A 14,241-nucleotide genomic window follows, 5' to 3' on the forward strand; every position below is an offset into this window, starting at 1 on the left:
TGAAAAAAGTCTTTTTTAAAAAAAAAAAAAGGATCATAAATGCCACGAGGTGAACGAGATCGGACATCTTTATCTGCATAAAAGCTAGGGATCTTTTCAAGTGCACTTCATTGTGCAAGCCTACGTTATCAAAATCGTATTCTTCTGAGCAAAACTGCCTTCTATTTTTGATAGTTTTCCACTGATTGCTCCAAGTTTAGTAGAATTTTAAACACTTTGAAACTGCAAATCCCCAGAAAAGCAATTCAGTGGGAACTCCTCATTACTCTGTGGTAGGCGCAAAGGTACAACCAAAAAACCTGCCTCCATGTGTAATATTAAAAGAAGTGGAAATTGTAAGCTGTCACCAGAGACAGACATAGAGACAAGACTGATAAGATAAATGAGATGAAACAGTCATAAAAAAAATACTGAATAATCTGATGCCAGTTTTCAAGTTATTATTTAACAGGCACAGATGTTAGAGTCACATTTTAGTTTGCTTTTCATGTACATTATGAATTATTTTGCACTTTTGCATTAGTTCGCATTAGGCAAAAAACTGTCTTTAATATATTAGATGAAATGCACTTTAGGGGGAGCTTCCCCCTCCTCAATCTGTTGGCTGCTCTTTTAATCATAAAATGGTTGGACATGAGATCAAATCAACACTAAGGCTGTGCTAGCAAGTGACAAATCATTTCACTTCAGAAAATTATTAATCTTAGTGATGCTGTGCTTGTGTGCCGTGATTTACTGAGAACAAAATAACCTCACAATTCTCAATTTAAAATTGGACACCAGTTTTGAATAATGGCACACATTTACTGATGTAATAAAGCAGTTCACTAGTGAAGATTCATTTGTAACAGAGGGAACAGCTGTACTATCAGAGATCAGATTGATGAATATAATATTGAAATATTTTTAACCCAGTAAAATGCCTAAACATTCTTCTTTTGCGGAAAGGCAGCTGTAGCAATTAAAGCATTGCCAAGGTCAGGTGACTTTAAATTAGGTCATCTCCCTTACATGTCATTACTTTGGTGAAAGCAGAGACAGGCTCTAGATCAAGACCAAATAATAAAACATCAACACATACTTCCCTTCTTCACCTCACCTGCTCTTCTGCAAGAGACATCCACAGTTTCTATCGCACAGCTGTAAAGCACAGCATGCTCAGATATTGGTGCTTTGATTTAACTTACCTGCTAAGGGACATTGACCATATGTCATGACCATTTTATCTTTTGTTGCAATTCAGCCCTGGACAGACCAGAAATCTGGAGGCAGTCTGGATAGTTTACTAACCAGACTAATCTGATCAATATTCTGCCTGAATCTAATACTGAAAGTTTTTCATTTTTCATATCACTAAGTCATTTTATTCCATAATCAGTTAACCTTCACATTCTAAATTTCTTTCATCATTGACATCTACTAAGAATAAATATAGTGAATACAAAAAAAAAGTGACTTTTACCTGCATTTTGTAGAAATCTGTACCAGTCAAATGTTTCACTGGGTGTAGTCTTAATTCCTGTATTGAAAAAAAGGGAAACACAACATGTTTGATTGGTCCCTGGATGGCTGAACTATGGTTCTAGAAGTCTTGCCCTAAGAAAACAGTATTTCTGTCAAGCATACTGAATTCCATACACAGCTATTCCCATAACAAGCTTTTCTCTTCCCAGCAATGTCAGGTTGTCTGCACAATCCTTCCATAGTCATCAGATTGAAATTCAACTGAAAATTTTGCACAATCACACAGTGTATGAACTTCTTTAGCAACCCAGGGAATTAAGCTCACTTACATCATGCTAAACTTGGCCTTTTAAGATCTACATATGAGATAATATCACGTGAGGGAGCATATTATTCCAAAACAGATACAGGTCAGTTTAGAACCAAGTCCTTAACATAAGGCAAAGAAAGTAAATTAAATTTATATCAACATTAAATATTAATCTAAACTGAATATTAATTTACTTTGTTTGTCTTATGTTAAAGAGTAATTATTTTACTAATGAAACTATTTTATTAATTTATTTAATCTCTTAGTTAACTACTACCTCACAAAGGGCTTAAATATAGACTAAATATGGGCTAAATAGACCTCACAATGAGTTATTTCAACATAACAGTTTTGAAAATAGTTTTATTTTCTTTGAAAGTGAAATGTACAAAATGGAATGACTTTTGGAATCTGTAGACAGTTATTTTTAGCCAAATAAAATCAGGAGCTGTAGATAAAGTAATCACATCTAAAATGCTGAGTTGAGTGTTCCCTAGACTACTCACTTAAGTCATACACTTTGGATTAGATACTTGTTGGGTGTCATTATTCTGGGAACTCAACTTAAAGCATTTAAAGGAATTTGGAGCTTCAGAGAATAATCATTCAGAATCTTGTGCAAAATCAGACTGAGGGTCTACTCCTAGGCTACTAACTTCTGTATGCTTTGGAGAAAGCTCGATGTTACCTTATCTTTCAGATTCCTGCTGTAAGGTATGTGGGAAAACATTTTTTTTAAAACCACCAAATGAGTTGAAAATTTAGGCTAAAAGACTAAAATACTGCCTCAATTACAGTCAATGGCAAAAAGCTCAACTTCAGTGGAGCCAGGACTTCAAACCCCACACCCACTTCAGCAAAATATTTCCAGGGCAAAGAAGGTAGGTACGTAAACATACAGGTACTAAACACGATTCAAATAAATTGAATGCCTTAGTCAATATTTCAAAACTCTCACCTTGAGTTTGGACATATATTTTCTTCCTAGCATCTGGCTTTAAAAAGAAGGAGAAGAAAAGTAACTTTCATAGTTCACCATAAAAGATCTGTTCAATCTTCAAAAAAACCCAACTAGTATAACAAAATGCACATCAGTGTGATTTTCTTTTGACTATTAAAATTCAAACCAGACTATTAGAAAGACACATTTAAGTAACACCAAAAGCCAACAGTCAGCAATTTAAATTACATTTACTATGAACATTTACAGTATCAATGAATCAATTTTGCAATTAACACCAAGTTAGTACAAACATATTTTTTAGTTTATCTCTATATCCTTTCTCATAATCATTAATCTGCTTATTGCATAGAAAAGTAAAATATTTCCCTATAATAAAAACATTTTCAGCTACAGAACAGCCTTAGTTCCCAAAAAATGCTAGTCTTGAAAGAAAAATTATAGCTGGTTTTGAAACCACAGTTTACATTTATTCACAATAGAATTTTTAAGCACATCAGGCATGAACAAACCCCATTTACATGCAACCTTTTCAAAAATTGCTGTCAAATATATGTAGATTTGTCTATACAGGAAAAGTGGCCAGCAGTAGTTATTGCAGAATATTCCCAAATAAAAATTGCATAAGAAATTATTTTAAAATAGCTATTGTAAAAGAGGTAATTACTACATTTCCAAAGTTACTCTTGAAGTGCTACTATGCTAGTTATTTAATTTAGATTATTAAATAACCAAGTTCTTATTTCAGTATCTTTCTATAACTCCAACCATGAATTTGTGGAATACATTTTCTTCACAAAAACATCAAAATATTCTTGGGATCTGTCCACACTGAAAAAAACCCCCAAAACCAAAAAACAAACACCACCACTCCCCAGCAAACAAGCAGAGTTTTTTGAGCTCAAAGTGTTTGTGCAAAGCTTTCTGTTCAGACAATTCCTAGTTGTTTCACAAACACCGGTTGCAATGCCTGTAAAGGAGTAAGCTAAGGAAGGTATTACTCAACTGCTGTAGTCTGCAATAGATTTGCTCACTATTACCTTGAACGTTTCAGTCTGAAATTATATTCTTTCAAGCAGTTCCACTAATGCTATTGCTTAATTTAGCACCATAGCATCCAGAAATGAACAACCTTCTTTAGAGCAGCAGTCCTTCCTATCTTGAAAATAAATCTTGCCTCCTTTTCAGTGCCAATTTCATTACGTAGAGAGTCAGAGAGTCACAGTCCTAACAGGCTGTGACTCTCTGAGTCACTGACTATTTGCCTGCCATGGCTCTTTCTAAAATGCAGATGGAAAAAGGACTACTAGATTGCCCCTCCAACCATTCCACTTTTGAATGGTGGGATACACTGCTGATACACTGCTGAACTCTTCAAGCTAAGTATTGCTATGCAGACTTGCCTCTTAACGTGGAAAGTTGTTGGAAAAATATAGGCAGAGTTAACCAAGGCAGAGCATCACGTATACCAGTGTATCATGTCAAGCTGCGTATTAGTCTTCCCTTCTCCCTTCCCATTCCCACCTCATCCTTGGCAGACTGTAAAATCACACCTGCAGGATAATGACTTGAAGGCAGGAAGAGAACTTGTATAAGGAGAAAAAGAATTAATGCAGAAATAAACTGTAAAGCAAGCAATTCCTGAACCAGTCAGCTCAGGAAATAAGAAGCCAAGGAAGTGATTTTTTTTTTTTTACTTGCAAACATTTTGGTTTTCCCCTATCACTCCTATGTGACTGCCCCTCCAGTCCACTGCCCAGTTGTAAGTGCCTATTTTAGTTATTAAAAATTAACTGGAAAAAGAAGTGGACATAAAAGAGGTCATAAATAAGTGAATAATCAACAAGCGGTTCACAGATGGGAAGGAGGTGGTTTCTGAGAATGAGACGTCACAAAAACCACATGAACAAGCAGCAAATCCACACATAAATGAAGTGGGGGAAAAATAACACAGTTTTTGCTACAGTGGAAGACTAAGGATATTCTATGGACTTTATCTTTCAAAAGCTATATGAACTTTTGTGTTCAAAGCATTTTAAAATAAGAAAAAATGGTTTAATACGTTATTTTATTACTTAACATTTCTTGGTCCTTGTCTTACCTATGAATAAATAGCATTATAGTTATATCAGATTTTCCAATCATAAAAAAAGCCTTGCAAACAATGGAGATGGCATTGCAAGCTGTAGGCCAAGTTCAGAATTGAAAACTGCAGGACAAGTGGAATAGCTGAAATTCAGTGCTAGGACATAGATGCAGCAAAACAGAAGGTGGAAAAAAGCAGATGGGGCAGAAGGCAGCTTAAGCCAGCCTTGTCTCCACAGCTGACACAGCTGACAGTTCTGCCTCAAAGTCTGGTGGTGAAGGAGATAGGTTTTTAGTTCCCTAAAACCACTAAGTTTCAAAAAAAAGCTTAAGTTAAGCATCTGGTTTCATCCTCTGCTGGACCTCTAATGGCTTACAGTGAGTAAATATAATCCTGCCTGGGCTTGGATCATCAAGAAGAAAATAGCAGGAATACTTTCTAACAGGGTTTACAGATGTATTCACACTTTATAGATCAATTTTCTGTTATGTTCTTTATTTTAAATGGTCTTGAGGAGAACGGAAAAATGAAATTGAATGCTAATAAAACTGGCTTAGGTAATTCTTATGCACCAGTTTTACACTACTGAAATAAAACACTGACTGTAAGCACAAGATCTTTTACAGTATTTCAAACTCATTTGCAATACAGATTATTACAAATGCTGTATTACGTACTTCATAATTAAAGATAATTTATCCAATGTAATAGAAAAGAATTTGTTGGAAGATACAGCCCTTGACCACAGTGCAATTGCTTACATGTTCGTAATTTAAATTCTTAATTGACTGTCTAACTAACAAAGCACACATTAGAGGAATAATGCAGTTCACATTAGTGTGAATTAGTTTGTAAAAAGTGTTAATATTCTGTGACCCAGGTATAGAAAGATGTAATCCTATTCTTCACTGTTTGAAAGTAAATGTGTGGCATTTGCTCCCACCCTTTATATGAAGATACACCTAGAAAAAGAACGCAAAACCCCAGCATTTAAGACACAGGTCAGCAGGTGGTATTTCAGTTTAGCACTTGACAGACTTGCCTCCAATTCCCTGTCTGCCACAGACCTTCTCCAAAACACTGAGTGAATCTCACAGGCCCGGAGCACAAAGGTGTTTAGGTAAAATCAATCAAAGTTAAGTACTTAAAAACATTTGAAGTGCTGATTTCAAAAGGATTTCAAAGTTCAAGTTTGTTTCTCCTCCTTATACTCTGTTACTTTTGTCTTTTTCTTGCATAAGACCTATGACAGAAGCTGTGTTCTTTCATGTTTATCAATCATGAACTTCACTGTAGTAACTATTAAAACCAAGTTTTATTTGTAATGTAAATACCAGATCCTATGTCTTTTAATGCAAATAGATAAATCAATTCATGCTGAAACAAAGTATTGAATATTAAATTGTTCTGTTGTACAAGCTCCACTCTAAGTGATTATTTTTTTTAGGCAAGGGTGTATTAATGATTATATTATGATGCAAATGAGAACTGAAGAGATACCAAGCAGTTAGTTTCTACTTCTTGCATTTATTATTCAGCTTCAGCTGATGTTTCACAAGATGAGATGAGTGGAGTTAACAGCTCACTGCAGCTGGAAGAGGGTGGTCCTGCCTTGCTCTTTTTATCCCAGTGCGTTGCCCCTTACTGTCAGCCAAATAGTTACTGCTGACCCTTCACTGGATCTGGTGCTCATTGCAGTTCGCTGTGATCCAGTACAAGTCTTTAGCCAACAAGTTAGTTGGAAAGCTAACCTTGCACAGAACATCATCTGGGCTAACAAGCTAGATCAGCAAGCCCTGCTGCCTGGTGTGGAGTCTTTCACAGGTCACCAGTGCAGTCTGACACTATGCAAAAGCACTCCTTGTACTCAAATGACTGGCAGCTCTTTATGGTCTTCCTCAGTTCTTCAGAAACCAGGATTGAGCACTGTCTGCTTCAAGGATTTGTCTCAATTTTCTCCACTGGCAGTCTGCGATCTACTCAACCATGTAAGGGTGACAATGTTGACCCAGTCTATTTTCAAACAGGAGCATCAGATACTAAAAATAATTGCACTGAATGTCTGAAGTAGACTTGCAATACAGTAGATGCAATGGTACCTACTAAATGAAGAGAAAGAGAATGAACCACTATTACTCACAGTTCTTTGCTGGCTAAATGATCTCCTTCATATATATTGCCAAATGTATTTAACCACTATACTGTTGGATGAAAATAATTTTATTCAGTATTTTTCCATGTACTATTCAGCACAGTGTGTTTCATTTTGTTTTCAGAAGGAGAGATGAGTTTTAAGAAAGTTAAGTGCTATTTATATGCTACATATCCCTCAAGGCCTGATCAACAGGGCTGTATATCACATATTGCTGGGCTTAGCATAACTTCAATTTTACCTCTGCAGTTCACCTTAAGAAGTTCATTCTATTTCCAGTGTTGACAAAACAAGTATTTTCAAATTATTCTCCCAAATTCTTTATTGTAAGGAAAGCTGTTCAGTGAAATTTTGGCAACATAAAGTTTATTAAATGATGCAAAAAGAAACAATATATGCACATGGCATAAGGAGAGACTCGATAACAACAGCAATGATTAGTTTTAAATGTTACAGAGGAGCACTTCCTAGACTGCTGTACACCCTTTTCAAATACTAAACAGCTTTTAAATGCCAGATCTATTTGACCTGTCAAAGTACATAAATATGAAATGCTTTCTCTGAAAGGAAAAACAGGAATAGAGAATATGAAGATTATTGCAATTCTCTAGCACTATTTAGAAAACATTTTAGAAGGATGCATAGTTGCTAATACTATAAGCATCACCATCATCATGTAAACATACCCACTCTGCTGCTGCCAGTTCCTTCATTTTCACCGTGAAAGCCACTGCAAACCTAGTTAAATGGATAAAAATAGTTGGGATCATCTGCTTAAAGTGTTTAAACATAAAAACAGAAAAGCACTTCAGAAAAAATCTTTGTAAGAACAAAGAGCAGAGGCTTACAAAAATGATTATAGATGGAAAGACAGAAAGCAGGCTTTCTATTTGTTTTACCAGAAAACACTGATTAAACAAATGATATCTCTTCAGGCTTTACAACTTAGAGCTCTTGGGGAGTTAAAGTGAAGATTTCCTGAAGTAAGAGAAAACCCAAATAATGGGAACATCCCACAGTTTGTCTAGATTAATATACACAGCTGCAGTAATGAGTTAGCATTTCCTGTTTCTACATCATTGCAAGTTGCAATAGCCCTCTTCGCAACCAGAAAGCTAGGTAAGTAGGGATCTTAAGTCCAGTTAGTTTCATACTATTGTTGTGATCCAGTGACTGGGCTTCAACTCTGGAATCTCACAGACTTGGGACACTCAGCTCTGTAGCTCTGAATGTTAGGTGCCTGCAGTGGAGACGAAATTTGCGGTGCTGAGTTAAGACACCTGATATTCTTTTACAATAAATAGGGAAGAATTGGGTGCCCAGAAATGAGATTCACCACAGTCATCTTTTCAGGCAAAGAGACCGTTACACTAGCCAGACATAATGCTGACAGAAGGGCATTTTGACTGTTCTCTGGTTAAGAATTTTCTTTGTTATGAGAAGGGCGTTTAAATGAATAAACTGTAGAACAATATATGAACACCATCTACTACTCCTCTGTAATGTATATAAAACATAGTGCCAAAGTAAGAACAAGCAAACAAAAGTGTACTTGAATAACTTAATGGCTAGGGTTTTCATCTGGGAGGGAGAAGAGAATTCTGTTCCCAAGCTTACTTCCACTTTTTCTCTTACGGCTGTTTACAATGGCTCATCTGGACTTCTACTTATGTGCCTTTGAGAAATGTATGTAGTACACTACCATTTGACGTAACAGAAGAGTTATGTCAGAGACCATTTAAAAGCCACACTGATATGAACAGTTTTCATTTTTGTGTGTCTCATTACAGAGAGACTTCAGCCACAGAAGTCTGATTTCTGACATACTAGATAAACAAGTTATTCTTACTGGGAGCTTGGTGTAATACCAAGAAGTCATATGATTTTTTTATGGAGTCAGAGTTAATAAAGCATCCCTGTTCAGAAGAGATCTTAAGAACATGCTGTGCTTTAATGTAGCTTTTAAGTTGTGATGAAATATAAACACATGCTTTGACTGTTCTTAAATGGAACATTAGTGTTAACTGGAACCACAAATGGGACCATTTCTGAAGACTATCAGTCCTGTGGAACAGAAATGTTTGAAGGCCTCCTTTGTATGAGACATAATGTGTCTGCTCAGCAAAATTCCTTTTTTTTAAATTGCTTTTATAGATATTGAATATAAAACAGAGGTTATCACATATTACACTTATGATTCTGTGTTTATTTTTCATAAAATTAATGTATTGTTTCTGTCCTGAGACAACCCTATGACTTCTCAGTGGTTAGAGACGAAGCACATTGCTAAGTCACAACCAGAATAGTGCTTTTCCATTGGAGACGTTATAATTTGAGGACATGAAATCACAGTCATTCATTAGAAGTCACATAAATGCTGAATTATAACTCCTATTTTTGTTTGTTGAAACAAACCTTATTCCCATACATCTGTTTTGTAGTATCTGCTTTATGGTACTAGAATTAATTTCACACATACAACTTGACAGCTTTAAGGTTATTAAAGCCTTCGCAAATGCTTGTTTTGTCAAGTTGCGCATGCTCCCTTTCCAGTTTTTGCAATTATACTTTCAATACATCACATTAACAAGCAGAAAAAACTGTTGCTCCTAAGTCTACAAAATACTGTTCAATAGAAAAAAATACCCTAGAGGAGTACAACCACCATTTAGAGGAATTTGATTAAAAATGAAACACTCATTACAAAGCTAGACAGTGTTCAATACTTTGTTTTCTGGAATGTGGTGGTATATTGTACTGGACAAGTAATCTACAATTCATGATACTTTCTGCTTAGAACCCTGAAATCAATAAAGAAAAAAAAATCAATATTTCTTTTAATAACTATGCAATGAATAATACTAGTGATAATACTGGAGAAGAGATCCATTCAGAGTAACTTTTAGAAAACTGAATTACTTTTCCTGTAGCAGAGAAAATATTATGAACTGCATAAGGATGCAGTAATATATTTTGAAACATCCTAGGAAATCCAAGCTACTAAACTATACTTCAAGTTCCTAACTTAATTATCATTAAAAAAACATCCAGTAAAGCACAGTTTTTGCGTAAGCTATAGTAGCTATGTTTGTGACAGATCATATTTTAAACACAGAACCGGATCAAACAGACACACTCAGAGATTGTTTTTATGTACTTCTCATTTTGCACAGTGCTGAAATTTAACTGACACATTAGATATCTTTTTTCTCTTCCTTCAAACCTATTTAAAGAATAACTTCTGATTATTTGATAACAAGAGTAAACAAGTATATAAATTTTGTCTTGAATGGGGCTTTAAGCTGCTTTTCAACTACAAGTCACACTAAAATGTAACAACACGCCCTAATGATTTTTCAGTGAGCGTGATTAAGTGCTGTCTTTAAAATCTGTTTACCTACCGCACTTTATAGGGCACTATAGACAGAACAGCGTATCTATGCCAGTGTTAAGTTAGCTAATAATAGCCAGAACATATAGTGGTATTAGCAAAGATAAAACCACTAGATACAAGCCTGCTGCAGATTCTGTATGCATTTCCCCATTGCTAACATGAACCAAAATCCATACTGCCATATCTGAGCTGCGGTAGTTACCTGTCTTAGCTAGAATGCTGTGATGAATGAACAGAGATAGTATCCTGAGCAAGCTCTGTTCAGCAAGGTATTTAAGCTCTCCTAGAGTAAGTGTGCACTGGATTCGATAAGATGTTCCAGATGCTTAAATTTTATCTCACCTCATATACTCCGGACCCCTTTGTTTATGCAGAGCTCAATTCTGGAGGGATGACTCTTCAGAGTACGCAAGTCACCAGAAGCTCAGGCAAAATATAGTTCCATGAGGCTAAGTAACCTGCCGTAGCAACTTACTGCCACCAAAAAGACACCCTTGTCATATCCTTCCACAAGCTGACTTTTCTTATTAAAGGGGTAGAAAACTAACCCAGGGGAAAAAAAAAAAAAAAAGCCAATTTTATGCCATTTAGCAAGTTAAACCTGCTCAGAAAGCAGTCCAATCCTGGCACAAGGAAGGGTGGATCACACAGCCGCAAGCAAGAGAAAGGAGAAGGAGAGGAAGTGAGGTAGCAGTAGAGCCATCCCTGCCATCAGTGAGCTATTACGCTGGCTACACATGAAGGGACAACCTTAGCCTCTATCTTGATAAGACTTAAGCTATCTATTAAATTAATTTCATCCATTGGAAGCTTTACATACATAAAATGCTTTCGTTTCCAATAAGAAAAGGGCTTAACGGCCCACCATGGACATGATCAAATGCTGCTGAAGTCAACAAAACTTTGGATCAAGCAGAAGAAAACTTCTTTTCTGGGGATATTGAGACAATGAGAAATGCTGCAAAAATTTTTTGGTTTTTAGTCATTTTCTCTGATTTATGATCAATTCTTGGACTGCATTTGATGACTACACTGACATGTCACTGAAACTTTTCCGAACTTTAAAACACCCTGAAAATACTCCCTTGTCAATTCACCTAATATGCAGAGATCATAGGGATTTCAAGTAGTCTATCCTTTGTCCACTGGCCTACACATCGCCCAGTGATTCCAAGCATTTATGGAACAGTTCCTAAAAGATCTGCCATTACAAAAATGCCATTTCCTGTCATAAACCTTCCACACATGCTTTTACCTGGCTTCTCCTAGCACTGCTCCCATTACCCGATGTTTCTCTTCAAATCTGATATCTTCATTTATATCTGTCCCACCAAAGATGATTCCAAAAGGAATTCTGCTACCTGCAAAGCAATGATTACGATGAGAAGTTGACCAACATGTCAAGGTAATGACTAGAAGGGGACATTAAGAGTGAAAAAGTATATTGGTAATACTGTATCACATATGTAAGCAAAAGCCTTTGAAAAAGAAACCTGAAGGAACTTGAATTTTTACGGTTTTGGCACCAAAAAAATAACCAATAACTATACTAAATAATAACTATAACTAAAAAATAACTATAACCGATAACTATGCACTTTCACAGCATGTCAATCTGTTGTGTAGCTATGAGATTTTCTTTGCCTTTTCCATGCTTAGTAAAAACAATCAATTAGTTTCTACACTTGGCAGCCCACCAAACAGCATATATATTTTAAATGTTATTCACATTTTAATAAGATGTAGTATTGCAAAGTTTGGTCCCCGGCACCTACCTGTTGGCTGCGGGACAGTCTGTGCACAAGACCTTATCAACATTCAAATTTTAAAGTATCAACAAAAGCATATATATCCTGGTGGTGTCTGCACACTCTGGTAAAAGCCTAGTTTTGATACACAGCATCAGAATAAATTCATATTTGCGTAAGGGTAAAGCCACCAAAACAGGGTAGAGGAGCGCTTCTATGCTAACAGTGGCTGGACTTACATGGATGGACAAGGCCAAAGACTAATTAGATGAAAATACAAAAGCCAATAGTAGCGTAAGATTCCGTTCTAATAGTATTTCTTTTCTTGGAGTCAGGTTATTTTTAGTAACTGATAAGTTACCAGTAATGTTCTCCTCTTAAACTAATCAAGATAGCAGACAGTAATGTTTGCTGTTGATTGTTTCAGCACTGAAAACGATTAAGTGGTCAGTTTTACACCACATTAAGCTAACAAATAACAACCTCATGGTGGCTAATTACTACATGCAGAACATAGTAAATTCTAAATGGGACTGCAGCTTTGCAAAAGAAGCAGTCTCCAGTAAGACAGCCTACAAAACCTGTCTAAGTGACCAATTTTGTGGATTTTGCAGATTTCTGTTAGCTGTAACAGATGAAGCCAAGGTTTCCTTCTGACTGTGAACAATAATAAGCAGTTAGGTTGTATTGCCACTACACACTGTGTATCAAAAAAGGCAGAAAACATGCTTTGTTTTTTCCCTTTTGCTATCGGATGGGAAGGGAGAGGGATCAAGGACTCAGTAGACAATACTGTCCTCAGCAGTGGACCAATGAGCAGAGTGCTAGAGGCTACTGTGTTGATGGAGGTTCTTCCTTTTGAGAGACAATATAACTGACCTTGAATGTTCATGGCTGTGAAAACTATTGGTGACACTTTCTACAGCTACCCACAGTATCTTAGCGGGTGGGGGGAAACCTATAAGCTTAAATTCAGTGAACTCTCATAATTCAAATTCATGGTTAAAACCGAGCAAATAAGGAACTCTTAAAGCAAATGGGGAAAAAAATAAATATGTTGATAAAGACAGAAAACATACTATATGTTTCATATTTATATTTGAAAATTAAGTGAGCTGTAAGATGAGGATTTATTAGCATTGCTAATTTCCTCATTACTAAATGAAAGAACAAACAAAAAGAATGAAAGACTAATTGCCATTCCATCTACTTAAAGACTTTCCTTGGCATTTTTAGATATTATACTCTAATGTTTGTAGGTGAAGAGAATTAATGTGCACTATCAAAGCACCACAGCACTAATCTTCAAGAGACTGACTTTCTGCAATACAATATAAAATATGTATTGCCTTTCTAATAAATAAAAAAGTAAATATTATGTCATCTATTACATGTGCTGATCCTACATCCCCAATCATGTAAACAAAGTTTCCAGGATGAGGCCCAAAAGATTGGTAGCATGGTACTAATGGTAGTATGACTGTAATCAGTAAATTTCTTTAAGGTATTTCTTACTATAGGGTATGGAAAGATTAAATGTTACAAGAATCAGGAATGTCCTCTGAATCACTTTTTTCCTCCAAGAAGTCTACAATAACTTTTACACTTCAATTAGGATCATCCCAGCAATCATGCTACTTACTGTCTTGCTTTTCACAGATTTCTGTTTTATTTTTCTTTCAGTTATTGCAGATGCTTTTTGGAACAGTGTGAATCTGACTAATTTAAATTACTGAGCTTTTGTAAATCATTCAAGTATCAAGCTTTGTAGGTCACTTGGGATTTTGAAAAGCTAATAGCAACAGCATTCGGGCAATGCTATGCAAGTCAAAACTGCAATAAGTTTTACAGTAAACATTTAAAATCCAACCGTATTTTTTGTTCCTTAGCAAAAAAAGAGATAGTTCTAAGACCTTCCATAAGCCTCCTCCAAAACAATTCTAGGTCTTGTCACAAAAACAATCATGTCTATAGTCCACCAAGAGAAGTCTTAATACATATGTTAGCAGAGATCATCTTACAGAATTATTTTTTATTTGTATTCTAGGATCCCTACTGAAATCAGAGCTCCATTGTAACAAAAGATACACAGGCATGCCAGACATAATAATTCAGGCTTTCTGAAA

At 35.8% G+C, this 14,241-nt stretch overlaps 1 protein-coding gene across 2 annotated transcripts in view; it reads right to left on the reverse strand.

The window, feature by feature from the left end:
* The window catches only part of GLT1D1 (glycosyltransferase 1 domain containing 1), a 53,312-nt gene that overhangs the window by 30,368 nt on the left and 8,703 nt on the right, over positions 1–14,241 (reverse strand). The window contains exons 3-6 of one of the 2 annotated variants that reach the window (XM_059827462.1): positions 11,623–11,728; positions 7,660–7,711; positions 2,733–2,769; positions 1,463–1,519 (exon numbers count right to left, since the gene is read on the reverse strand). In XM_059827462.1, coding sequence (XP_059683445.1) covers positions 1,463–1,519; positions 2,733–2,769; positions 7,660–7,711; positions 11,623–11,728 — 252 coding nt within the window. The remainder of the gene's footprint in view (positions 1–1,462; positions 1,520–2,732; positions 2,770–7,659; positions 7,712–11,622; positions 11,729–14,241) is intronic. The other variant, XM_059827463.1, reaches the window with a different exon arrangement.

The sequence above is a fragment of the Gavia stellata genome, chromosome 21 (genome assembly GCF_030936135.1).
Source record: "Gavia stellata isolate bGavSte3 chromosome 21, bGavSte3.hap2, whole genome shotgun sequence".
In the NCBI taxonomy this organism is placed as follows: Eukaryota; Metazoa; Chordata; class Aves; order Gaviiformes; family Gaviidae; genus Gavia; species Gavia stellata.